The following is a 26,271-nucleotide window of genomic DNA, read 5'->3' as shown; positions in this document are numbered from 1 at the left end:
GATGGACAGTACACCGAGCTGCTGAATCTTCAACTAGTACCCTTAGCAGATGGATCCTTCACGAGTTTCCAAAATGCAGAGGACAGCATGATTTACATAGACAGTGAAGACTTTCCTAGGTAAGCTTCTTCCATCTCTGGTCTTGTAGTCCTAGGGTATTTTGTTGGTGAAAAAGTTGTTTTAATCTGTAGCCATTGAAAGCCTGTCTTCACTGGTGTAACAATAGGGCCTGCTCGGGGCCGTTTTGGGGGGCTGGAGGGGACGCAACATGAGGGGAAAGCCATGCCCATAGTCGGCGAGGAGGGGGGAAGGTCCTCCCCCCTCCCTCACCTCGGGACTCTCCCCTCTGCGCTCACCTCCAGCTTAAATTACTGTCTGGGCAGCGGCGGGCAGTGTCTGGGCAGCGGCAGCTACATACCTTCTGTGCGCTCCAGCGTGTGTTCCTTTCTCTAGTCTCTGACACGACTTCCTGTTTATACAGGAAGTCTCGCTGGAGAGCACGGAAGGTATGTAGCTGCCGCTGCCCAGACAGTAAATTAAGCTGGAGGGGAGAGCCCTGAGGTGAGGGGGGAGGGGGGGAACGTCCTCCCTCCCCGCCAAGCAAGGCCATGGCTTTCCCCTCATGCTGCGACCCCTCCAGCCCCCAAAATGGCCCCCGAACGGGACCGGGGGGGGAGCTCAGAATTTCTGCAGGTGGGCCCGGTGGGGCCTAGTTACACCCCTGCCTGTCTTCATATTTTAGTTTTAGATGGTCTGAAAAAAGATTGCACTCTCGCAAAATGATTTACACTTACCCGTGGCTTCCTCCAGCCCCCTCAGGGCCGGCGCTACCATTAAGGCAGAGGAGGTAGCTGCCCCAGGGCCCCAGAGCTTGTAGGGGCCCCCAGTGGCTACAAGAAGAAAAAAAAATTTTCAAATCGGCCTTATAGTTTTTGAGAAAATCGATTTTAAAGTTTCAAAGGAAAAAAAAAACACATTTAAAAACCTGCCGACTTTAATGGTTAATAACAAATCCACCTTAAATGCTAGAAACCCTAAATTTGCAGGATATGTTAAGGAGATCATTAGGAATAAGAGGAAAAAACAATTTTTCAAAAAGACCTTATAGTTTTTGAGAAAATCGATTTTAAAGTTTAGAAGGAAAAAAGTATAGTTTTAAATGCGGTAAATGTCACTTTTAGTAGCAACCCTAACGGTAGTGTAATTTTACATGTATAAAAAGAAAGAGCAATACATTTCCTGACGGGGTTTCCAGGGGGTCCATACGCAGCCGCAATGCTTTGGCCAGGGATCGCTATACAGTTGCAATATGGCTGTATGAAGATTCCTGGCATTTTTTCCTATTTTCCCAATTTTTTTTTATGTTTAGAGTGTGGGAATTTTTTTTTTTTATTATGTGGGGTCCCCCCTCCTGAAACTTTTTAACCCCTTGTCCCCCATGCAGGCTGGGATAGCCAGAATGTAGAGCTCTGACCGATTGGGACTTCACACCCTGACTATACCAGCTGCAAAAAAAGGTCCCCTAATGCCGATTTTTGTTCCGGGGTATATGTTGGGGGGGCCCCCCAGGTTTATTTTGCCCTGGGGCCCCATTGTTGCTTAAACCGGCCCTGAGCCCCCTGTAGTCCGTTTGCTCCCTCCGTGTCTGTTCAGTCCCCTCCGTTCTGCTACTGTAAAGTCCGCAATACAGTTGGGTTACGGCTACTGAGCTAGCATGGTCCCGCCCGTGCACCCGCTAATCACGGTTCCGTAGCCGGGAGCAGTCTTAAAAAAAAAAACTGTGCATATGCAGAACGCTCCCGTTAAATGGAGTGCGGTTGGGTGGTGTGAGCAGTAGTTGCCAACTGGCCCAGTTATGGTTTTTACTGGTGCTGACAGCGGCACAATTGAGAGGCCTGGGGGGATGGGGAGGTAGCTGATGGACTACAGGGGACTAGAAGAAACCCCAGCTAAGTAAAAGTGCCTAATTCCTGTTTGTATTAAAGGGGAACTGTAGTGAGAAGTATATGGAGGCTGTCATATTTATTTCCTTTTAAGCAATACCAGTTGCCCGGCTAACCTGCAGATCCTCTGCCTCTAATACTTTCAGCCATAGCCCCTGACCAAGCATGCAGCAGATCAGGTGATTCTGACATTGTCAGATCTGACAAGATTAGCTGCATGCTTTCTTCTGATGTGATTCACACTGCTGGAGGCAAATAGCTTAGCAGGGCTGCCAGGCAACGAGTATTGCTTAAAAGGAAATCAATCTCTCTCTCTCTCTCTCTCTCTCTCTCTCTCTCTATCTATCTATATTTTTTTTTTCTTTTCTAATTGATGCTTCTTCAGTCCCCATCTGAAGTGAGGGAAAGTATCAATAGGGACAGAAACAGCATGCAAATCCCAAATTGGTTGCAATTCCTTTTCCCACTATCCAAAGCTAAAACCATCCTTCACCTGGAGTTTTAAGCAAACGTAATTAAAAGACAACTGTAACAAGAGGTATAAGGAGACTGCCATTTTTATTGCCCTTTAAGCCAGGGCTGTGGAGTCAGTACAAAAATCTTTTGACTCCGACTCCTCAGTTTATGAAACCACGACTCCAACTCCCACTCCGGGTACCCAAAATGGCTCCGACTCCTTAGTCTAATACTTAACAGGGCTGTGGATTTTGTACAAAAATCATCTGACTCCTCAGTTTATGAAACCACGACTCCGAGTACCCAAAATGGCTCCTACCTCGACTCCGACTCCTTAGTCTAATACTTAACAGGGATGTGGATTTTGTACAAAAATCATCTGACTCCTCAGTTTATGAAATCAACTCAACTCCGGGTGCCAAAACTTGCCCCGACTCCTTGACTCCGACTCCTTGACATCCGACTCCAACTCCAACTCCACAGCCCTGCTTTAAGCAATACCAGTTGCCTGGCTGTCCTGCGGATCCTCTGCCTCTAATACTTTTAACCATAGACCCTGAACAAGCATGCAGCAGATCAGGTGTTTCTGACATTATTGTCAGATGTAGCCACATAGATCAGCAGGGCTGCCAGGCAACTGGCATTGTGTAAAAGGAAATAATATGGCAGCCTCCATACTGTTCTCACTTCAGTTGTCCTTTAAGGCGATGCTATAGTGGCTTGGCGGCATACTACGTGATCTTGCCACTTCAGCAGTGCAGTCCCATTGAGTCTCCACCCCCTCAGTGGTTGAGACCAGGGCGTGACAGTGGGATGTAAGGAAGTGTGTGGCTTATGCAAAAGGGGTGCATTATGTTTCATAGTCACTAACATTTTGTTTTTCTGTTGTTTTGTTTTTGTACACAGAGTCTTATTACCTGGACTTGCACATAGGTTTATTCCTGAAGATCTGCCCGCTGATCTCCGCCTGTTCTTCACAGATCTTGGAAAAGCCAGTAAGGATATTTGCATTGTTTAAATACAAAACTTAAATGCCTACTTTGGGTTTTGTGTGAATGTAGCAATGTTGTGTGTTGGATTTTAACATTCCTGTCACCCTTGTGGTGAGACCTCCTGACCAAATCCCCTCAAGTGAACCTGGCTTGCTTATTTCCTCCTGGTCTGAAGGCCACTGGAGAAGAGGTGGCTAATGGGATATTAAAGTGGGGGTGTCAAATACAAAGTGGGCCACAAATGAACACTGGGACCAGGTCGGCGGCCAACCTCAATGAATAGCGGCCACGTCCCTCCTTCATAAAGTTCCCTTGTGTATAATGCCCCCCCCCATACAGTTCCCTGGTGTTTAGTGGTACTCCCCCCCCCCCATACAGTTTCCTGGTGTCTTGTGCTTTCCCCTCCCTCCCCTATATGGCTTCCCAGTTATTTAGGCCTTCACTCTCAACATAGCTTCCCTGGTGGTTTAGAGTGGGCCAAGCTATGCACAGTGGGGAAGCTACTTGTGGGACAAATTTCATGGCTCTGCAGGCCAGATTTGGCCCATGGGCCAGAGTTTGACATGCGTTTGTTAGAGGTATCTGCTTGTATAACGGAAGCATCATTCATGCCTGTGTTACCACCAGCGGCCTGATGCTGCACTATAGAGTCACCTTTAGGGCTGTTGCTGGGTAGAGGCAGTTAATTGGGTGCAAATCATTTCATCCTGCATACAAATTTAACCACTTCAGGTTTCAGAGTTTTTACCCCAGTTTTGGCATTTGTTGTCACAGCAATACCATGTTTAATAACTTGTGCCATCAAAGTTATGTATATTGCTTTTTTCAGGATAATCTAGGCTGTCTTTACGTAATATTTTTTGTTTCTAAGCATTGTTTAATTTTAAAGGCATTTTACAGGGGAAAATTAGGCATAAATGCAGAAAATAGGGGGCACAAAGGGGACAGAAGGGGGCACAAAGGGGACAGAAGGGGGCACAAAGGGGGCAGAAGGAGGCACAAAGGGTGTACAGAGGGATGCTCAGGGGGGAAAGGCAGTGCAAAGGGACAGAAAGGGACAGGTGCATCACATCCCTCACAATCTCAGATCAAAAGGATGTAATACCTTGGTCACCCCCAGAGTCCACCTCAAAACCTTTGGAGACCGAGCCTTTTGTCATGCTGCCCCTACACTTTGGAACTCCCTGCCATTCCCAATCAGGAGTGGACAGCTCCATCCCTGGAAGCATTTAAGTCTAAACTGAAAACCTACCTCTTCAGTCTGGCATTCATGAACACCTGATTATTTCCTCTATAACACAACCCAGCCTGCAGCACTGTATTAATCTGAGACACAACTATGCACTTTGATTCCTATGGGAGAAAAGCGCTTTACAAATGTTATTGTATTGTATATTGTACAGAAAGAGGCACAGGAGGACAAAAGGAGGCACACTGAAGAGAGCAGAGGGAGTCACAAAAGGGAACAGAAAACATCACAATGGGGGACAGAGGGAAGCGCAGGAGGGCAGAGGTGGCACAGGGAGACAGGAGGCACAAAGGGACAGCAGGGGTAGAGGTGGCACGGGGGAATTCAGGGGCATGGTTTCCCCAGGACAAATAGCACTCATTGCAATGGCCTGGAATGCCTTTGCCTAAGAATGGCCCCTTGGGCCATGGCCCTTAGTAGACACCATGGGAGGGGTTTCAGTCACTATCAGTCACACAACCCTCCTTGATGATCTATTTGAGAAGAGGTGAAGATTTATTGTGGATTAGGGGGTACTGATTGGCATGAAGTTCAATCCTGGGATAAAGTTCCACTTTAACCATTTCAGCCCGTATGTATTTTGCACCTTATGGACGAGAGGAATTTTCACCTGTCAGCACTTCTCCCATTCATTCCCCAATAACTTTATCACTACTTATCACAACTAAATGATCTATACCTTGTTTGTTCTGCCACCAATTAGGCTTTCTTTGGGTCGTACATTATGCTAATAATTATTTTATTCTAAATGCATTATGATGGGAATAATAAGAAAAAAAATTAAAAAAAATCATTGTTTTTCATTTTTTAGCCATTATAGTTTTAAAATAATTTATGCTACCATAATTAAACCCCACACATTTTATTTTGCCATTTATCCCGGGTTATTGCAACGTTAAAATTATATCCCTAGTATAATGTATGGTGACAATATTTTATTTGGAAATAAAGGTGCATGTTTTCAGTTTTACATCCATCACTCATTTTTAGTCCATTATTTCATAATTATACGCCCTCTTGTCATAAATATTTTTCTTTTTTATTCCCTAAAGTCAGTAGGTGTACTTTACTATTTGGCCACAAGATGTCCCCGCTGAGAAAAAAAAAATCCTATTAGCGTACTTTGTATGCTACATAGGATACAATGTATTGTTACATTGTAACTAGGGGAAGTGACGTAGGCTTCCATCGGAAGCCTCCGATCACAGTGGCGGTGGGGAGATTATGAATGGAAACATTGTTTCCATTCATAAACTTAATGATCGGGCAGCAGAAATCAGCGGTGGGAGATAACGCGGCTGCTCTATGTAAGAATAAACACTGTTTTTGAACAAAAACAGTTTATTCTCGGCGGACTTGCTCGGATTGGCACAGGGGACTTGGCAGCCAATCCCCCCTGCTAGCAGCAGCAGTGCAATCACGGGCATCTGTCCACACGATTGCCTGCAGACCCCCCAGACTGCAGGGAACGTGACTAGCGCGTCCCTGCAGCTCTAGCACCTGCCGCTGCGGACGTGAAGCTCACGCCGACGCTGCATAAATGGTTAAAGGACAACTGAAGTGAGAAATATATGGAGGCTGCCATTTTTATTTCTTTTTATACAATACCAGTTGCCTGGTTGTCCTGCTGCTCTATTAGGATGCAGTAGTGTCTGAATAATGCCAGAAACAAGCATGCAGCTAATCTTGTCAAAATATGACAATGTCAGAAACACCTGATCTGCTGCATGCTTGTTTAGGGTTTATGGCTAAAAATATTAGAGGCAGAGGATTAGCAGGATAGCCAGGCAACCGGTATTGCTTAAAAGGAAATAAATATGGCAGCCTCCATATCCCTCTTGCTTCAGTTGCCCTTTAAATGGTTTTATGTCAACTTTTTTTTTGATGGGATAAAAATGTGCTTGATACATGACAGAAGGTGCAGTTGTTGCCAATCTTATTCTCTTGAGGCCCACTATAGCTTTCTTTGGCAATGCACATGTTAGGAAGATGACATTGCGTTGAGTTCATAGACCTCACTATGGTATGATATGACCCAGATGAGGGCTGTAAACGATTGCCACCATACATCAGTGGGTTTCTACTAAATTGAGGTTGTGCATGTAAAATCCCTAGCAGTAGGTTCTTCATTCCAGGAGAACTACATTGACTGACCCTTTAGGCTACTTACACACCAGGACGTTGCGTTTTAGGGGATGTTATGGTCGCATAACGTGCCCCTAACGCAACGCCTGGTGCTCTTTGATGTGGACGTCAGAGTGAGCCGCGTTGTGCAGCTCACTCTGGCGTCCGTGATGCCGTGATGCGTACTCTTGGACGCATGCGGCATCACGTTGTCCCGCCAGCCAATCGCCGCACAGAGCGGCCGCTCCAGGAAGTAAACACTGCACACGTCACAAAGTGCAGTGAATATTAATTAGCCACGTGCCTGGCCGCTCTCCGCTCCTCCCCAACATTACTGAGCATGTGCAAACAGTCTAACGCGGCTTAGCCGCGTCTAAAGTACTGCATGCAGTACGTTGTCTTGACGTCTTGCGTTACAACGTAACGCAACGTGGGCACTGTGAACAGCCCATTGATTTTTCATTACTGTGAGTTGGGCTGCGTTACAGGCTGCTCTAACGTGCGCCTGTAACGTCCCACTGTGAAAGCAGCCTTAGTCTTTTGTCATGGCCTTGCACGATTAATTACCTGTGAAGATTATTATTATGTATTGGATTTATATAGCGCCAACATATTACGCAGCGCTGTACAATAAATAGGATTACAGACAATAACAGGGGTGACAGCACAATACAGATAATAGACAATAGATACAACAATAGTAACAAGCAATAAGATACACAACACAATGCAAATAGTAATACAATGCCAGATCATACACTGGAGTGGTAGTGGTAAAAATACCATAAGTTCCATCATTCTGGGTAAAGCGCACACCGTCAAGTATGATACACAAGGGGTGAGGGCCCTGCCAAAGGCTTACAGTCTAGAGGGAGGGGGTGGTGACACGAAAGGAGGGGGTGCATCAAGAAGTTCTTGGCAGAGAGGGTTAGGGCAGTGTTGAGTTGATTTAGGCCTCCTTGAAGAAGTGGGTTTTGAGTGCTTTTTTGAAGGTGTTGGGTGCTTGCCCCCACCATGGGAAGATGTTTATTATTTCTGGAGAGTGGACAGCTTGCATATATTAACCTATTATTATGATCATCCAATACCAAAATATACATTCTGAGTAGAATTGGTCCAAAAGGACACCTGACGTGAAAAGGCTGCCATTGTTTATTTCCTTTTAAACTATGCAGATTGCCTGGTTGTCCTACTGATCTCTCTCTCGAATACTTGTAGCCATAGACCTGGGATGTCAAACTCAAATACAAAGTGGGCCGAAACTGAACACTAGGACAAGGTCACAAGGGCCAACCTCAATGTCTAGTGGTTACCTCTATCTCTTAAAACATTCTCTGTTGTCTAATGCTCCCCCCCATACAGTTCCCTGGTGTCTAGTGGCCCCTTCCATCCCACTTTTACATAGTTCTCTGGTGTCTAGTGGCCCCCTCCCCTATACAATTCCCTGGTGTCTAGTGGTTACCCTCAATAGTTTCCTAGTGTCTAGTGGTCCTCACTCACACCTCTAAACAGTTACCTGGTATCCAGAGACCTCCCCCTCCCCCAAAACAGCTCCTTGGCATCTAGTGCTTTCCCCCTCCCTCCCCCATATGGTTTCCCTGGTGATCTAAGGCTTTACCCCAATATAGCTTCAATGGTGGGCCAAAGAGTTGGCCAAACATAATGCAAAGTGGGAAAACCACCTGCGGCCAAATGTAATGGCTCTGCAGGACAGATTTGGCCTGCAGGCCAGAGTTTGACATGTATGCCATAGATATGCCAAGCATGCAGGTCAGATGTTTTACTGAAGTGTGGCTGGATTAGCTGCATGCCTTTTTCAGGTGTGTGATTCAGACATTACAGCAGCCAAAGAGATCAGCATGAAGACAGGCAGCTGGTATAATTTTAAAAGAAAATAGATATGGCAGCCTCCATACCCTTCACACTTCAGGTTTCCTTTAATGGAGATGGTCAGTGAAATGCTCATAATTTTGAGATGATTTAACATTTCTATTAATATTGAAGCAAACCTATGACTTTCCAAAAGGGAAAAGTTAAATACTTTTCCTCCTGGATCCTTAAAATGTACCTGAGACAGGCAAAGTAAGAGATTTTATACTTATCCACGGCTTCCTCCAGCCCCATGAGCACTGATGTATCCCTCGCCATCCTCCCGGGTGCCTTCGTTCACGTGGTAACCTGGCTCAGCTGTGCCAGTCGGCCCCTCTGCGCATGCACAGAAGAGCTGACTGGTGCGGCTGAGACAGATTACCGGGATCAATATCGGGTGAACGGAACCACTGAGGAGGAGGGCGAGGGACGCGTTGGTGCTCGTGGGGCTAGAGGAAGCCCCTGGCAAGTATAAAATCTCTTACTTTGCCTGTCTCAGGTTTACTTTAAGAGGCTTCCAATCAGTGCTGCTCGGATACCCCTTTTCAAAATCCGAATTGATTTCGGATCCGGATACCCAGATATCCGGATCCGAATCCGATATCCGAATCTGAACTTTTTGGTATCCGCGGATATCTAAACACATTATCCGGGATATCCGCACGGATTCAGATATCCGGATAGGAAAACCGGAAGTGGCCTTTAAATTGCTTCTAAAAAATTTTTTTAGGGTAAATGAGACATGTAGCATCATGTTTGGAAACACTAAACTATTATGTGGGGAGTTAAAATAAAAAAATGGCTGTCAATTAACATCAGGACTAGGTTCCAGTCAGCGGTCGTGCAGCCCAAATTGTGTCCAAAGTCCGACCGCACAACTGGGACATGACCGTTTTCAGCCCAGACACCTCCAAAAAATTACGCAGCAATTGTGTTTTGGGTTAAATATAGATGGTATCAGCATCACCAGCTATGGCATTTGGTTTGTTCCATCTCAAGCTGCATGCATTTGCATAAAATTAACATAAGCTTTGCATCTACACAAAATTACATTGTATTAACCATTTTTGCTATTTGTCATTCTGTATGACCATAGAGGAGGTTGGTTGAAGGGATAATACAGATCTAAAGTGTATTTTGAGATGTGAGGGTATAATTCTGTACAAGTGGACGCAGAACTGGTTTGTTATGCAAAATGTCCATTAAATTTGGCTGTATTTCTTTACTAGGCAGTTAATAGTGAAGCCTTAATAAGACCATAATATCCTGATTTTTCTTTTCTTCCCCAGAAACCTTCAAGAACCTGGTATGCTTAAACGAAGATGTAGTATGTAGACGGCTACGTGAAGCTCTTCCAGGAAGTTGGCTTCTTTGTCCTGATAAAGTCACCTGGTATCCACAAAATCGGGACCATCCACCACTACAATGGATTACTGCACTGTGGACCTTCCTCCAACGATATCCTACACTGGACTCCTTTGAACAGCAGCCCATTGTGCCCTTAAATCTGGTGGATGAAAGTTCTTCTGAAATTCAGCTTAAAAAAGAAAGACAACATTACTTCTACAAAACTGCGACCGCCACAGCCTGGCTGACTGCATCTCGGCAATCCTGGAGAAAGCCGGCTGTACTGTCCTACGACATAAGAACTCTTGGTTGTGGCATAAAAACCTGGACCTGTACCTTCTGGCACCAACATCAAATAATATCCTGAAAGCTTTCACCCACTTGGATGTAAATCAGATCTCAAAAGTATTCATGGAGGCTCCTGAAGAACATATAAAGCTGCTTTGTGAAGTCCTTTCTCAAGCCTACTCCTTCACGCCCTCAGAGCTGGATATTCTGCACAAACTACCAATCTTCTGCAGTGCCCCATCTATTGCAGCTACAAACCCCAAACAGGTGGCTGCACGTGGTTTAGATGCCATCCAGAAGGACACTGTCCCAGCTGTCCCTCATGACCTGATTTTGCCGAACATAGTAATAAAATGCAGAGATGAATCCGACCGAAGGATGCTCCAGCAAATGCAAATCAGACTGCTGAATGCGGCAGATGTGGCTTTGATGACCGTGACCGCAATCCAAAATAAAAAATATGCTGCTCTTCCAAACAAAGCCGAAAGTGCCATGTTGTGGATACTGAGAAATGGACAAGTGCTTTTTACTCAGAGTGGCCAGCTGAAGAACCTATGCAGAGATCTGAACTTCATACCTTCCAATGGTCATTTTACCCAACCGTGTGCTCTTTTTGATCCAAAAATAGACATTCTAAAGGAGCTGCTTGCACTTGAAAAATTCCCACCCTCAGATTATCATGAAGATTCTGTGTTGGCTTCACTGAAGCAGTTGGGGCTAAAGGGCTCCATAGAGGATCTTACACCTGATGAGGTTCTACAAATTGCTGAAACTGTAAGGAAAAATGGATCTCGACACTCTGCTGCAAAGGCCAAAGCACTGGTCAAAGTTTGCAATGAAACTAGTGTTTTATCTCGATTTCCTCCTCACAGCTTACAGAAACTCTGCAACCTTCCCTGGGTTCCAGCTAAGAATTACAATTCACAGTTGGTTTTCAGCCAACCAGTAAATGTGAGAACTGTTGTGTATCGTGACATTGTTGGATTTTCAATGGCTTTTACAAGTGACTTCTCAGAAAAGTCAAATGCCACTCTTGGCTTAAGTAAGCAGCCACCTCCTACAAAAGTAATTGAACATCTTAAAGCTCTTTGTAAACAGTACAAAAATGGTGCAAAAGAAAACTCCTTTGAACGGAAGCTGCAGAAGGTATATGCTTACATGCAAGATAATCTTTCCCAGTTCCATGATCATCTTCTCTCTGAACTCCTAATATGGAATGGAAATGGCTTTTCGTCCCCACTTGAGATTGTTATGTCCTATCCTGATGGCTTGGATCTCAGCTCCTTTGCCAAAAGTATTCCTTCGAGTTACCTAGCCTACCAGCCTCTCTTCACAAGATGTGGTGTAAAGAAAACCTTGTCAAACCAAGAGGTAGTTGAAGTGCTGTACAAATTAAAAGAGCGCCTACAAGGTGTTTCTTCAGGCCTTGGAACATACAAAGACTTAAAACTTGCAGTTCTGATCTTGGACTGGATGAAAGCAAATTCTGTAGATGGAGCAGATGACCTTCCTATACCAGTTCAGTCTCGAAGCCATGGATTTGCATTAGAGCCACTGTCCAAAACTTTGTTTTGTGATATTGATAAACAGAATTTATCAAGTACCTTTGCTAATGACATGGACTAATCTATTGTACATGAAGAAGTTTCTGTGGCAACGGCAAGATTTTTGAAGGTTCAGCTTCTGAGCACTAAGGTATTAAAGCCAGAGTTTTTTGAGCCATGGGGACCATCTGAACCAGTGACTCTTCGCATTAGAAACATCCTTCGGGAATACAGTGAACTCGCAGAGATTTTTAAAGAACTCATACAAAATTCAGAAGATGCAGATGCAACAGAGTGCAAATTTTTGGTGGATATGAGACAGAACTTGGATAATCGACAAACTCTCATAGATCCAGGCATGGCTAGCTGTCATGGACCTGCACTGTGGTCTTACAACAACAGCACATTCACACAGAAGGACTTTATAAACATTACGCAAATTGGTGCAGCCACTAAAGAAACACAGGCCCACAAAATTGGAAAATTTGGCTTGGGTTTTAACACTGTCTACCATATTACGGATGTGCCTGCAATTCTAAGTAGGTCCACCATACTCGTATTTGATCCCAATGTCAATCACTTACAGAAACACATTCTAAGCAATAACCCAGGAATGAAGTTGGATCTCCAAAAAAATTCTAAACCTCTTCATGCCTTTCCTGACCAATTCCAGCCTTTCCTCGGTGTGTTTGGCTGTGAATTTGAACAACCTTTCTTCTTTGATGGAACTCTTATTCGCTTGCCATTCCGGACTGAAAAAGAAGCTAATGACTCAAAAATCTGTCACCAAGCCTTCAGCGAAGAACAAATCTATACGCTCATGAATGATTTTGAGGCTTTTGCTGACACACTTCTCATTTTCTTAAAACATGTGAGGGAAGTAGAATTAAATGTCCTTTCTGATGGTTGTGACCCTAAAGAGAAGATTATAAAAGTGCACGTTCAAAAAGAAATAGTCCAAACACTGGCTGTGCCCCTGGAGGTGTCCTTGCAAAAAGAACAGATTGAAACATCTAAGAAGCTTGAAACACCGCTACTAATCTTGGACTTTACCACTTCAAATATCATAAAACTGACTGAACAAATTACAGCCATTGAGAGCAAGTATTATCTAACGCAATCCAGTCTTGGTGTCAATGAATCATACCAGATGTTTGTAGAAGATAAAAATATCTTCAGTTTGCCAGTTGCCGGAATTGCCCTTCCTCTAAAGAAATGTCCCAATTATGAGAAATGGACCCCCGCTTTGGAAGAATTCCAAGGCATGGTGTTCTGTTACCTTCCTGTAACGATCGGTGGGCGCAGAGAGTATCTGATTACCGGTGATCTGCAGTATCACCGGAAATACAGATATATACCAGATTATAAGTGATCTGCAGTCTCACCGATAATCCGATATACAAACTAACCTCTGTTCGCCTGAGTAGAGTGTAGTGTTAGGTGTAACAGTAACACTTAGAGGACTAGGCCTCAGTGCAGCAAGGAGTACTGCACAGATTCCTTCCGCAGACCTGAGCTCTCCAAGACGGGAGGAGTCAGACTGACAGTAGGAAGGACAGACTGGAAGTAACCTTCAGGAGGAAGGATTACTAACAGAGCGAGGAACCGCCTCTAACAGTAAGGTCGGTTCTCGAGGTTGGACAAGCCAGGTCGTACACACATGGACAGATAAAGTACAAGATCAGGAGGCAAAGGCGGAGTCAAAGTACAGGCAGGGTTCAGCAACGGGGTATCAGATATATCGGGGTACAAAATCAGGAGGCAGAAGCAGAGTCAAGGAACGAGCCGGGGTTCGGCAACAGAGTATCAGAAATATCGAGGTACAAGATCAGAGTTCAGGAGGATAGTCAAGGCAGGCAAAAGTCATAACAGATAATCACAATCAAACTAGTACTTTAGCTATCAACAGAATCTAGCTAAGTGTAGGATTACAGCTCCAGCTGGTCCCGGCACACTTGCGGATCTGACTACGGATCTGGGTGCTCCCACATATGTGATCGCACGCCAGACAAAGAGCAAGTGAACAACCAGCAGTATATATACTCTAGGACCTTTCCAGGACCTCCCTAATTGCTGGTCCAATGAGAGCAGTGGAATTTGTCAGCTGACCCAGCTGATCAGCCGACTCCCTTCTAACAGCTATTTAAACTTTGCCTCTGTGCTTGCGCGCGTGTAAGTCTGAATCTTGGTGGACTATCAGTCCCAGCCACACCAGTAATGTCTTGCAATGTATCTAGTGCGGGGGCCGCCTCTGATGCGGATTCCGCCATTACCAATGCGGATTCCGCCGCACTGCCTATGCGGCATGCGGCGTTCTTTCCGCGTTGTGACGCCATGCTGGACGCGGAAACAGACGCCTCACCTCGAGAGACGGCGGCCTTTCCGCGTTTCCTTACAGTACCCCCCCCCCCCCCCCGAGGAGTGGACTCCGGACAACTCCCACCAGGTTTCTCGGGGTGTAAGGCATGAAACGCCCTCACCAACTCATCCGCATGCATACGGTTCCCAGGTACCCATTGCCTCTCCTCGATGCCATACCCTTTCCAATGTACGAGGTACTGTACCGAGTTTTGTACCTTGCGAGAATCTAATATTTTTTCCACTTCATATTCGGGTTGGGTATCTACCAACACGGGAGGAGGAGGAGTAGGACCCACCTGGACTGCAGGTTTAAGAAGGGACACGTGGAAGGACTTTACCCCCCGTATGCTGGTGGGAAGGTAAATTGTATACGTAACATTGTTAATCTTTTTGGTCACGGAAAATGGGCCCACAAACCTGGGACCCAGTTTGGCAGATGGCTGCTTCAGGGTCAAGTGACGTGTGGACACCCAGACTAGATCCCCTGGCTGAAACTTCCATTCCACGGACCGTCTCTTATCTGCTTGACCCTTCTGACTCTGGAACGCCTTCTGCAAATTCCCCTTAACAATTCCCCAATTGTCCCTGAGTGACCTCTGCCAATCCTCCAGTGCAGGAAATGGGGACGAGACAACTGGAAAAGGGGAGAATTTGGGTGACCTCCCTGTTACAATCTGGAATGGGGAAAACCCAGACGAGGAATTCTTTAAATTATTTTGGGCGAATTCCGCGAAGGGCAAAAATATCACCCAGTCACTTTGTGCCTCCGCAACGTAACATCTCAGGAATTGCTCCAGAGATTGGTTAATGCGTTCTGTCTGCCCATTCGTCTGTGGGAGGTAGCCTGACGAGAACGACAATTTCATGCCCATTTGGTGACAAAATGCCCTCCAGAATCCAGACACAAACTGGACTCCCCTATCAGACACAATGTCTTCCGGAATGCCATGCAGCCGGAAGACGTGAATGATAAACAATTCGGCCAATTCTTGAGCCGAGGGGAGTCCTTTCAGGGGCACAAAATGGGCCATCTTGCTAAACCGGTCGACTACCACCCAAATAACAGACATGCCTTCAGACCTGGGCAATTCCCCCACAAAATCCATGGACAGGTGGGTCCATGGCTCACTCGGGGTGGGCAAAGGCTGCAACCTTCCTACAGGTGCCAGCCGGGAGGGTTTACTCCTGGCACATACCGCACACTCCTTAACAAACTCCTTGCAATCTGTTGCCAAGGAAGGCCACCAAGCACACCTGGCAATCAGATCCTGCGTTCTGGTCGCTCCAGGATGACCAGCATTCTTGTGGGTGTGAAAGAGTTGCAGAACTTGTAACCGGAATGGCAGTGGGATAAACAAGACCCCTTCGGGTTTCCCCTCAGGAACATCCCGCTGAAAGGGACCCAAAATCTCTGTCCAATCCTCCCAAGTCTCCGTGGCGGCTAACACCAGTTTCTGCGGGATGATGGATTCAGGAGCGGGGGGCTGTGCTGTCTCAGGTTCAAAACACCTGGAGAGGGCATCTGCTTTGACGTTTTTGAGCCTGGAGTGTACGTGATTATAAACCTGAATCTCGTAAAAAATAAGGACCACCGGGCCTGACGGGGACTCAGCCTCTTAGCCCCCTCGATGTATTCCAAGTTCTTGTGGTCAGTGTAAACAGTGATCGTGTGCTCTGCCCCCTCTAACCAGTGGCGCCACTCCTCAAATGCCAACTTAATAGCCAGAAGTTCCCGGTTGCCTATATCATAATTTTTTTCTGCAGGTGAAAACCTGCCGGAAAAATAAGCACATGGGTGTAATCTGCCCTGCAACCCAGACCGTTGAGACAGCACCGCCCCCACCCCAACTTCTGAGGCATCAACCTCCACAATGAAGGGAAAGGACGTGTCAACATGCCTCAAAATTGGTGCTGAGCAAAATAATTTTTTCAATAGCGCAAATGCCGCCACGGCTTCAGGAGACCAGTGGTTGGTATCCGCCCCTTTTTTCGTGAGACTGGTAAGGGGGGCAACTAACGTGGAGTATCCCTTAATGAACCTCCTGTAATAGTTCGCGAACCCTAAAAATCTCTGCAGGGCCTTCAACCCCACTGGCTGTGGCCACTCCAACACGGCTGTGACCTTGGCAGGATCCATTGAGAGGCCCGAGGTGGAAATTACGTATCCCAGAAACGTGACCGTGGTCACTTCAAATATACACTTTTCCACCTTAGCGTAGAGCCTATTCTGTCTTAATTTGTTTAGGACAAATTTCACGTGGACCCTGTGCTCGGAGAGGTTATTGGAGTAAATTAGTATATCATCGAGGTATACCAGTACGAATCTACCCAATACCTCCCGGAATACCTCATTGATTAGTTCCTGGAAGACGGCTGGCGCATTGCACAACCCGAAGGGCATCACTAAGTACTCGTAATGCCCGTCGGGTGTGTTAAAGGCCGTCTTCCATTCATCGCCCCTTCTAATGCGGATTAGGTTGTATGCCCCCCTCAGATCTAACTTAGAAAAGATCTTAGCAGTAGTGACCTGCGTGAATAAGTCGTCTATCAATGGTAACGGATAGCGATTCTTCACCGTGATTTTATTGAGACCTCGGTAATCGATACAAGGTCGAAGACCCCCGTCTTTCTTCTTAACGAAAAAGAAACCGGCCCCAGCAGGTGACCGAGAGGGCCGAATAAACCCCTTGGCCAAGTTGTCACGAATGTATTCCTGCATAGCCAACTTCTCGGGACCGGACAAGTTATACAGGTGACCCCTAGGGGGCATACAACCAGCACGGAGATCAATGGGGCAATCGAACGGGCGATGAGGAGGTAATTGATCAGCAGACTTGGGACAAAAAACATCAGAAAAATCGGAATATACCTCGGGAACACCCTCCACGTAAACCTTGGTCTGACCCAATGTCACCTTCCCCAGACACTGCTGATGGCAATGATCGGACCATCTGGTTACTTGGCCCGTAGCCCAGTCGATTTGTGGAGAGTGGGCTTGTAACCAAGGCATGCCTAGGATAATGGTGGAGGTTGACATATGTAAAACGAAAAACTGTAGTTGTTCCCCATGCAGTACCCCTATCGTGACCTTCACCTGCGGAGTCTATGACAGGGGACGATCCCGTTGCAGAGGGGAATCGTCTACTGCCGTGACCTGAATGGGGGGACTTACTGGAGTGAGAGGAATACCCAACTCCTGAGCAAATTCAAGGTTCATAAAATTGGCCGCTGAGCCGGAATCAATAAAAGCCTCAGTGGCTACAGACTTATTATCCCATGTAATAGTACAGGGGAGAAGTAACTTCTTCTCTTTTTGGGGTGAGAATGGTGTGCCTAGGGTGTCACCCCCCACTACTCCTAGGCAGACCCGTTTCCCGACTTGTTAGGGCAGTTTCGCACCCTATGCCCTGCTTCTGCACAATACAGGCACAGTTGTTCTGTTATTCTCCGCCTACGTTCCACCTGGGTCAGTTTAGATCGACCAATTTGCATTGGTTCGGGTGGAGGTAAGGCCGGAGAGGGTGACACAGGCGGAGATGCTGTTACTGCGGATGTAGCAGAAGGTGCCACATATGAAGTCACCCTGACCCGGTGACTGCCCCTAGTCTGCCTCTGATGGCGTAGTCGACGATCGACTCGGATGGCTGATGATATGGCCTCATCGACTGTCTTGGGCTCGGGTAAGGTTAACATCAAGTCAGAGACCTCCTCCGACAACCCAGACAGAAAATAATCCATCAGAGCAAAATTGTCAAATCTGGTGGTAACAGACCACCTACGAAATTTTGCCGCGTAATCCTCGACTGACCCTCTGCCTTGCCGCAAAAGTTTGAGCTTCCGCTCAGAAGTTGCTGCAAGGTCAGGGTCGTCGTATATCACGGCCATAGCCTTCAAAAATTCCTCTACTTAGGTCAGAGCTGTATCTGTGGGAGACAGGTTGTATGCCAAGGATTGGGAATCCCCAGTTAACAGTGTTTTAATAAAAATGACCCGTTGGGTCTCAGTCCCCGAGGATCGGGGTCTCAACTCAAAGTATGACAACACTCTACTCCTGAAATTCCGGAAGTCAGACTTGTGGCCGGAAAATTTATCAGGTACAGGCATACGTATGTCATCACTAGGAGGGGATCGCACTGAATCAACTGACATCTGAAGGGTTCGCACAGAGCCCGATAGGGAATCAATCAAAGCTTTGTGCTGGCCCAGTGCTTGATGAATGCTATCCACCGAAGTGGCAAGCACAGTCAGAGGATCAGCGCGTTCCATCTGTTTTATGGTCTGGCGTTCTGTAACGATCGGTGGGCGCAGAGAGTATCTGATTACCGGTGATCTGCAGTATCACCGGAAATACAGATATATACCAGATTATAAGTGATCTGCAGTCTCACCGATAATCCGATATACAAACTAACCTCTGTTCGCCTGAGTAGAGTGTAGTGTTAGGTGTAACAGTAACACTTAGAGGACTAGGCCTCAGTGCAGCAAGGAGTACTGCACAGATTCCTTCCGCAGACCTGAGCTCTCCAAGACGGGAGGAGTCAGACTGACAGTAGGAAGGACAGACTGGAAGTAACCTTCAGGAGGAAGGATTACTAACAGAGCGAGGAACCGCCTCTAACAGTAAGGTCGGTTCTCGAGGTCGGACAAGCCAGGTCGTACACACACGGACAGATAAAGTACAAGATCAGGAGGCAAAGGCGGAGTCAAAGTACAGGCAGGGTTCAGCAACGGGGTATCAGATATATCGGGGTACAAAATCAGGAGGCAGAAGCAGAGTCAAGGAACGAGCCGGGGTTCGGCAACAGAGTATCAGAAATATCGAGGTACAAGATCAGAGTTCAGGAGGATAGTCAAGGCAGGCAAAAGTCATAACAGATAATCACAATCAAACTAGTACTTTAGCTATCAACAGAATCTAGCTAAGTGTAGGATTACAGCTCCAGCTGGTCCCGGCACACTTGCGGATCTGACTACGGATCTGGGTGCTCCCACATATGTGATCGCACGCCAGACAAAGAGCAAGTGAACATCCAGCAGTATATATACTCTAGGACCTTTCCAGGACCTCCCTAATTGCTGGTCCAATGAGAGCAGTGGAATTTGTCAGCTGACCCAGCTGATCAGCCGACTCCCTTCTAACAGCTATTTAAACTTTGCCTCTGTGCTCGCGCACGTGTAAGTCTGAATCTTGGTGGACTATCAGTCCCAGCCACACCAGTAATGTCTTGCAATGTATCTAGTGCGGGGGCCGCCTCTGATGCGGATTCCGCCGTTACCAATGCGGATTCCGCCGCACTGCCTATGCGGCATGCGGCGTTTTTTCCGCGTTGTGACGCCATGCTGGACGCGGAAACAGCCGCCTCACCTCGAGAGACGGCGGCATTTCCGCGTTTCCTTACACTTCCCCTGCCTGTGTCCTCTGGCCTTCCCTTTCAAATGTCAAATCGCAAAAACCTTCGTTATCTGGAGATAAAGAGGGAAGCTGCCGCTATGAATTTTGTTTATGTGGATGAAGAATTTGTTTCACTTAAGGTAGTCGCCCATCAAATTCCTTTTAATGCGCACCCTTATTTGCACAAACTTCCAAAAGATTACGAACCATTTGATGAACTCTGGGCTTGTATTGGAGTACGGAAAGAATTTTCAGCCCAAGATTACTTTTCTGTTCTCAGCCAGATGGCTAATCAGATTGGAGAACAAGAACTTTCGGTTCGAGAATTACAACTTGCCATTAACTTGATAAATCACAGCTTAGAAAGTCTGGATTTGCATCATATGAACCATCTGTAGCAAAGCTTATATATATACCTGACAAGCAAGGCATATTGCGTCATGTGAGTGATATATTTTACTATGACACGCCCTGGATTCCCTATAATGAAGACCAATATTTTTGCCATGATAGAATTCCACGAGAGGTGGTATCAAAATTTGGTGTTACACCAAAAACCCATCATATACTTCAGAATCTAAAAATTTCCAATCTCTCCAACTGGGTTTCACAGTTTGGTGCAAAGGAACAACTTACCACCAGAATCAAGAACATTATAAAAGAGTACTCTTCAAAAAAAGACATTTTGAAGGAACTTATTCAGAATGCAGATGATTCTGAGGCGACTGAAATACACTTTGTACTGGATTGCAGAACCCATCCCACTACGAGAACTTTCGGAGAAGAATGGCATCCACTGCAAGGTCCAGCTCTGTGCATTTACAACAATAAGAAGTTTGAGTCAAAAGATATTGATGGAATTCAGCAGCTGGGCATAGGTAGCAAAGAGGACCGTTTAGACAACACTGGAAAGTTTGGACTTGGCTTCAATTCTGTGTACCACATAACTGATTGCCCATCTTTTGTGACTGGTGACAACACCTTGGGCGTCTTTGACCCTAATATTTTGTTTTTGGACATCTCTAACGAAGCCAGTCCAGGTAACCTGTTTACTGTGAACAATGAATTCGAGGACACATTTGAGGATGTGTACAACATCTTTTTACCTTCTAAATTTGATCTGCAAGAAGGCACACTATTCCGACTACCACTAAGGATGGCGAATACTGTCTTGAGGTCAAAAATAAGTAATGAAACTTCATCAGTACAGGACATCAGAAGCATGTGTGAGGAACTGAGTCAAGAGGCAGAAAACATGATCCTCTTCTTGAACAACATTAGAAGGATACGTTTTTCTGAAATTAGACCTAGTGGTGACTTTATTGAAAACTTTTCAGTTGAATGTAAAATAGATTGTAAGGATGAAGAAATGCTGTCTTCCTTTCAACAAAGACTCCATGAGTTTTCTAGGAAGAAAGAGCATTTGTTGGAGACCTCACTCTTTCAAGTACCTTACACTATAGATATTGCACACAGCAACTCAAGTAAGGGTAGCCACTGGCTTGTACTTAAGCAAATGGGTACAGAAGGCAAGAAAAGCTTGGACAATTTGAAGACAATTTCAGGCCGTTTGCATCAAACAGTTGTCCCCCATGGTGCGGTAGCTGCCTGTCTCAGCCATTATATACATGGAAGAGCTTTCTGTACCTTGCCTCTTCCATTTGAAACTGGTCTTCCCGTACATGTCAATGCCAATTTTGTTGTGGATTCAGCACGGAGAGGCATCTGCCAAGAGGATGGGAACAGCCCAAAGACTGAGTGGAACACATTTTTGTTTTCAGATGTTTTAGCTCCACAGTACAGCTGTCTTCTCGGATATCTGTGTAAAATATTTACAAAGCAGCAAGGGGAACCACTCAAGTTCCAGAATTTAGACTCCTGCAAGCTTTTTTTGACCACATGTTTACATTTTTTTCCAAAGGTGACAAAGTCTGTGTCTCCTCAGTGGCAAACATTAGTTAGGAAGGTATATTTGACTATATTTGACAAGAAAATGCAAGTGGTTCCAATTTGCAAGGAACAGGAAATTCAAGGGAAGCTTGTAAAGAAAACATGTATTCATGTTGAGTGGACAAGTGTTGGTAAGACCAACCTCACAGAAGAACCTTTCTTCCTTACTAATGAAGAATATGAATCTATTGGATCTGCCTTGCAAAGGATTAACATGCACTTAGCATTTGGAGGGTTCTCCAATTTTCTATGCAAGGAATTTAAATCAGCTGGAGTACCTGTTCAGGAACTAAGTCCTCAGTCCTTGTGTGAGTTCATGAGACATGCTCCGCTAGTCCCTCATGGTCAAGAATTTCCTACTTCTGTGTGCAAGACTCTTCTCAGAGATGAGGAAACCTGCAGGGTCCTTGTAGAATACTGCCTGAAAGGAATGTCAGCCAAGACAGTAACTGATTTGCAAGGAGTTCCTTTACTAGTTACCATAGACGGAATGCTCAACATCTTTGACAGAAGTAATCCAAAATTTTCATCAATATACTATGAGCTTTTCCCTGATCACAGCAGCCAGTTTGCTACAATACAATCAATTCACTCTTTATTGATCCAACTTGGCTTTTTGAAAATGCTAACTATCACAAATTCTGCTGCTTTTGTAAAGAATTACTTGGGTGAATTGCATAACATGTCTTCAACTAAACCTTGCCCTATCCTTACCACTGAGAAGGCCGGGTGGCTGGAAAATTTATGGAAATACTTTGAAAGTGAGATAAGCAAGAAGGAACAAGATGAAAAGGTTGAACTTTTTGAGTCCATTATCTCTTTGTACGATCACTGGGCAGTTTTACCTGTGTGTTATTATGAAAAAGAACCCAAAATCCTTTCATTTGCTCATATAGAAAATATATTGCTTCCAAGTCAAAGCGGTGTTGCTGAATATTTCTTGAAATTGGGATTTGCCATGTTAAAATGCCATTTATTTCCTGCTATAATACTTTTTTACTTGCAGCCCTATCTACTGAACACCGAAGATGTTGAAGTTGTTCTTCAACATCTGAGCTCCAGAAGAGATCTTCTTCATTGGGAGCTGATGGATGATCTTGAGCATGATGTGTTTCCCCTTTACTGTTCACCATATACATGCTGCCACTTGGAGAAATCATACAAAAACATGGCCTGACATATCATTTCTATGCTGATGACACCCAGCTATATTTGTCATTCAAACCTGGCATCACAGACCCTACTCCACAAATAAACGCATGCTTAGCTGAGCTTCAGGAGTGGATGAATAATAATTGGCTAAAACTTAATGCTGACAAATCTGAGGTTCTTGTTATCGAGGGCCAGGGCTCAACAGCAAAGCAGCTCCAGTCTCAACCAACACCGCTAAGGATAGGGAGCTCAGACCTGAACAACTCAGACTGTGTGCGCAGCCTGGGAGTACTGATTGATGGGAAATTAAGCTTCAGGAATCAAATCTCAGCTGTTGTGAAACATTCCTTCTTTCACCTAAGGAATATCGCAAGGATTAAACACCTAATTCCTTCAGAGGATCTTCCAACCCTAGTTCATGCCTTCGTCACATCAAGGTTAGACTACTGCAACGTCCTCTACACAGGCCTGCATAAGAAAGACTTACGCCGCCTTCAATTAGTACAGAATGCCGCCGCAAGGCTGTTAACGAGCCAACCCCGCCATTGCCACATAACACCAACCCTGAGCTCACTCCACTGGCTACCGATAAAATGGAGAATTCTGTTTAAGATTGGCTTACTGACATTCAAATCCTTGCACAATCTGGGCCCTGGATACCTGAAGGACTTGTTGCAACTACATCACACCCCCCACAATCTTAGATCAAAAGGACGTAACACCTTGGTCACCCCCAGAGTCCACCTCAAAACCTTTGGAGACAGAGCCTTTTGTCATGCTGCCCCTACACTTTGGAACTCCCTGCCACACCCAATCAGGACAGCCCCATCCCTGGAAACATTTAAGTCTAAACTGAAAACCTACCTTTTCAGTCTGGCATTCATGAACATCTGACTATCTCCTCTGTAACACAACCCAGCCTGAAACCCTGTATTAATCTGAGACACAGCTATGTGCTTTGAGTCCTATGGGAGAAAAGCGCTTTACAAATGTTATTGTATTGTATTGTATTGTATTTCTAAAATGGATCTTATCAAAGCTTAATAAACAAAGAACGCCAAAATCTATAAACAACCTGCAGTGTTTACCCCTGTTTGAAGGACATGATGGAAAAAAACAGAGCTTGAATGAGTATCAGACAAAATATCTGCTTGGCTCAAGGTTGGACATGGAAGCTCTGAAACTTTCTGAAATTGATTCGCAAACCATATTCCTTAAAGATGCCAGCCTTAACAGACAAGCTTGTAAATTCTTAAACATTCCACTAATTGGTGACCTTGAACTGCTTACTGAATTCCTCCTCCCAAGAGTACAGTACCTCAGTGAAAATCAGTTGTTGGCAGTTCTAAAGTTAGTTTTAGATCTGCAAAAGTTTGAAGGGTTTGGAGAGAAAGAAAACTACATTTTATCCTTTCTCAGACCAGTTAAGCTTATCAGAAGCAAACAAGGACAACTGCAACACGCCTCATATTTTTATGACGATGCTGTAAATCTGTTCAACTCATTTGGACTTCAGGACTATTTCATCCCTAGCGATTTTTGGGAAATGTGTAAGTTGCACAAAACACCGTTGCGCACCCTACTGCACGAGCTCGGCATGAAAAACCAGCTTACAGAAGATGATTTTATCGAATTTGCCACTGTGATACAGGAGGATGCAAAAAGTAGATGCTCAACTGAAACTCTGTCCGCAAGAGCTGAGGAGTTATTTGATTATTTGCTATCTATGAATTTAGACAAATTAAGTTCCAGTTTCACAACCAGGGTTGGAAAAATTGCATTTGTCTTCCCATCGAAGGTTGAAGAACATTTAGAAGCTTTACATCCTTCATGTACTCAAAACATTATGACCATTCCTCTCCAGGGATCACTGCTAAAATGTAACGGTTATCAGTATCTGGTTTGGACCACTATGCCACTAATAGAAAAAAACATATATACTAAAGAACAATGGCTTATTCTGCACAACTGTGGAGTCCTTCCAGAACCACCCATTCCTCGAGTAACTGAAAACGTGAGAAACGTTTGTAAAACTCTATGTGACAACAAACAATTAAAAACGAGCAGGCAGAAGGTCTTAAAAAAAACTTACAGGTTTCTTCAGAATCACATTGCGGATGTGGATCCCAATTCCCTCAAGAATGTTTCATTTGTTTTAGTAGATGATAATGACCTTGCCATACCCAGACAAATTGTATTTAACCTTCAAAATTCTGATGTTTTTCGACCATATCTTTACAAATTGCCTCCACTGCTGGCATGTTACAGTAATCTGTTTCAAAAAGTAGGAGTTGAGGCAGAGGCCTCCGTGATTCACTTTGCAAACGTTCTTTTATCTATTCATGCGGACACGGAAGACAAAGAGTCTTTGCATCCTAATCTCCAAAAGACTGTCTCTGAAGCTATAGAGCAATTTTTCAGGCTTCTGGAAAGCAAAGTGCCAAAACAACATCTTCAGAATCTCAGACCTCTGTATCTTCCAGCAATTAATGGCAAACTCTATATGTCCTCCAGTTTGATCCTAAATGACTGTCAACCTGAGGGGGAAATTAAGGAATGGAATATTGCATCTGAATTATTATTTCTACACCTTGATTTTGACCTATATAAAACAAAACACCTTCTCCAACTATTACCTGTGGAGATTCGCCCAAATTTGCTTTCTGACATTACAGTTGAGGCTATCCACGATTTTGAAAGGTGTGCGCTTGAAGAGTGCGTGGTCAAAAGAACTCTAGAGGAACATCTTCATTCTCCATCTTTTCTTGATGGCCTGGTTTGCCTTCTGCGGAGCCAGAGCAATGGTAAGATTAGCCAGGAGGAAGGCGAGCAAATTTGCTCCAATATCTTTGGAAAACTAGAGGTCATATGTTGTTGTAAACTCCTAACGAGTCTTGTGTATAAAGATGAAACAGTGAAGGGTTCCATTATGAAGAGACCAGTTTTTGCTCTAAAACAAGGAGACTGCTGTTGTGAGATTTACGTCCAACACACTGATTTAAAAAAGAACTACAAGTTTATTCAGGTACTGAAAACTCTTGCAAGCCAAATTAACAACTTAATTGGTAATATATTAACAAAAAAATCAAGAAATATAATTGAACAAATGCTTGCTTGTGATAATCCTCATGAGATACAGGAAGTACTGAAGGATAATGACGTATGGATCAATAAGGAGGAAAGCAAAAACTCCTCCAAAAAACCTGGAGAAGTGATTGACAAAGAGTGGTATGACAGCTTAGAAATGAATAATGCCAATACATTTAAAGTAGGGGACTATGTGGGCTACAAGGTTCCTGAAGAAGAAGATGAGGTGTATCGCATAGACATTGGTCAAGAAAAATTAATTGATGTTAGTGTATTTGATTTATATCAATTTAAAAGGTCTGCAAACTTTGATTCAAAAGCTCTTATCCCACATAATAGCATAGGAACGCCACAGCAAAGTTCTGAAAGATGGCACACAAATTCTTTCGAAAAAATTAAAGCGGAAATTGACCAGGATCTAATCAGAATACAGCAACTGCCTCGAACTGAAAGGGTAAAAGCCACAAGACGAATCTACTTAACGTACCACCCAGACAGAAACCTAGGTCACGAGGAA

At 44.8% G+C, this 26,271-nt stretch overlaps 1 protein-coding gene across 1 annotated transcript in view; it reads left to right on the top strand.

Moving 5' to 3' along the window:
- The window catches only part of LOC137522268 (sacsin-like), a 33,197-nt gene that overhangs the window by 6,135 nt on the left and 791 nt on the right, over positions 1-26,271 (top strand). Inside the window, 7 exon segments of the mRNA XM_068242297.1 lie at positions 1-119; positions 3,306-3,394; positions 9,923-10,171; positions 10,174-13,107; positions 19,530-19,937; positions 19,940-22,689; positions 23,617-26,270. Of these exon segments, the coding sequence (XP_068098398.1) occupies positions 1-119; positions 3,306-3,394; positions 9,923-10,171; positions 10,174-13,107; positions 19,530-19,937; positions 19,940-22,689; positions 23,617-26,270 (9,203 nt within the window).

The sequence above is a fragment of the Hyperolius riggenbachi genome, chromosome 6 (genome assembly GCF_040937935.1).
Source record: "Hyperolius riggenbachi isolate aHypRig1 chromosome 6, aHypRig1.pri, whole genome shotgun sequence".
NCBI lineage: Eukaryota > Metazoa > Chordata > Amphibia > Anura > Hyperoliidae > Hyperolius > Hyperolius riggenbachi.
This window is presented reverse-complemented; position numbering and strand designations above follow the sequence as displayed.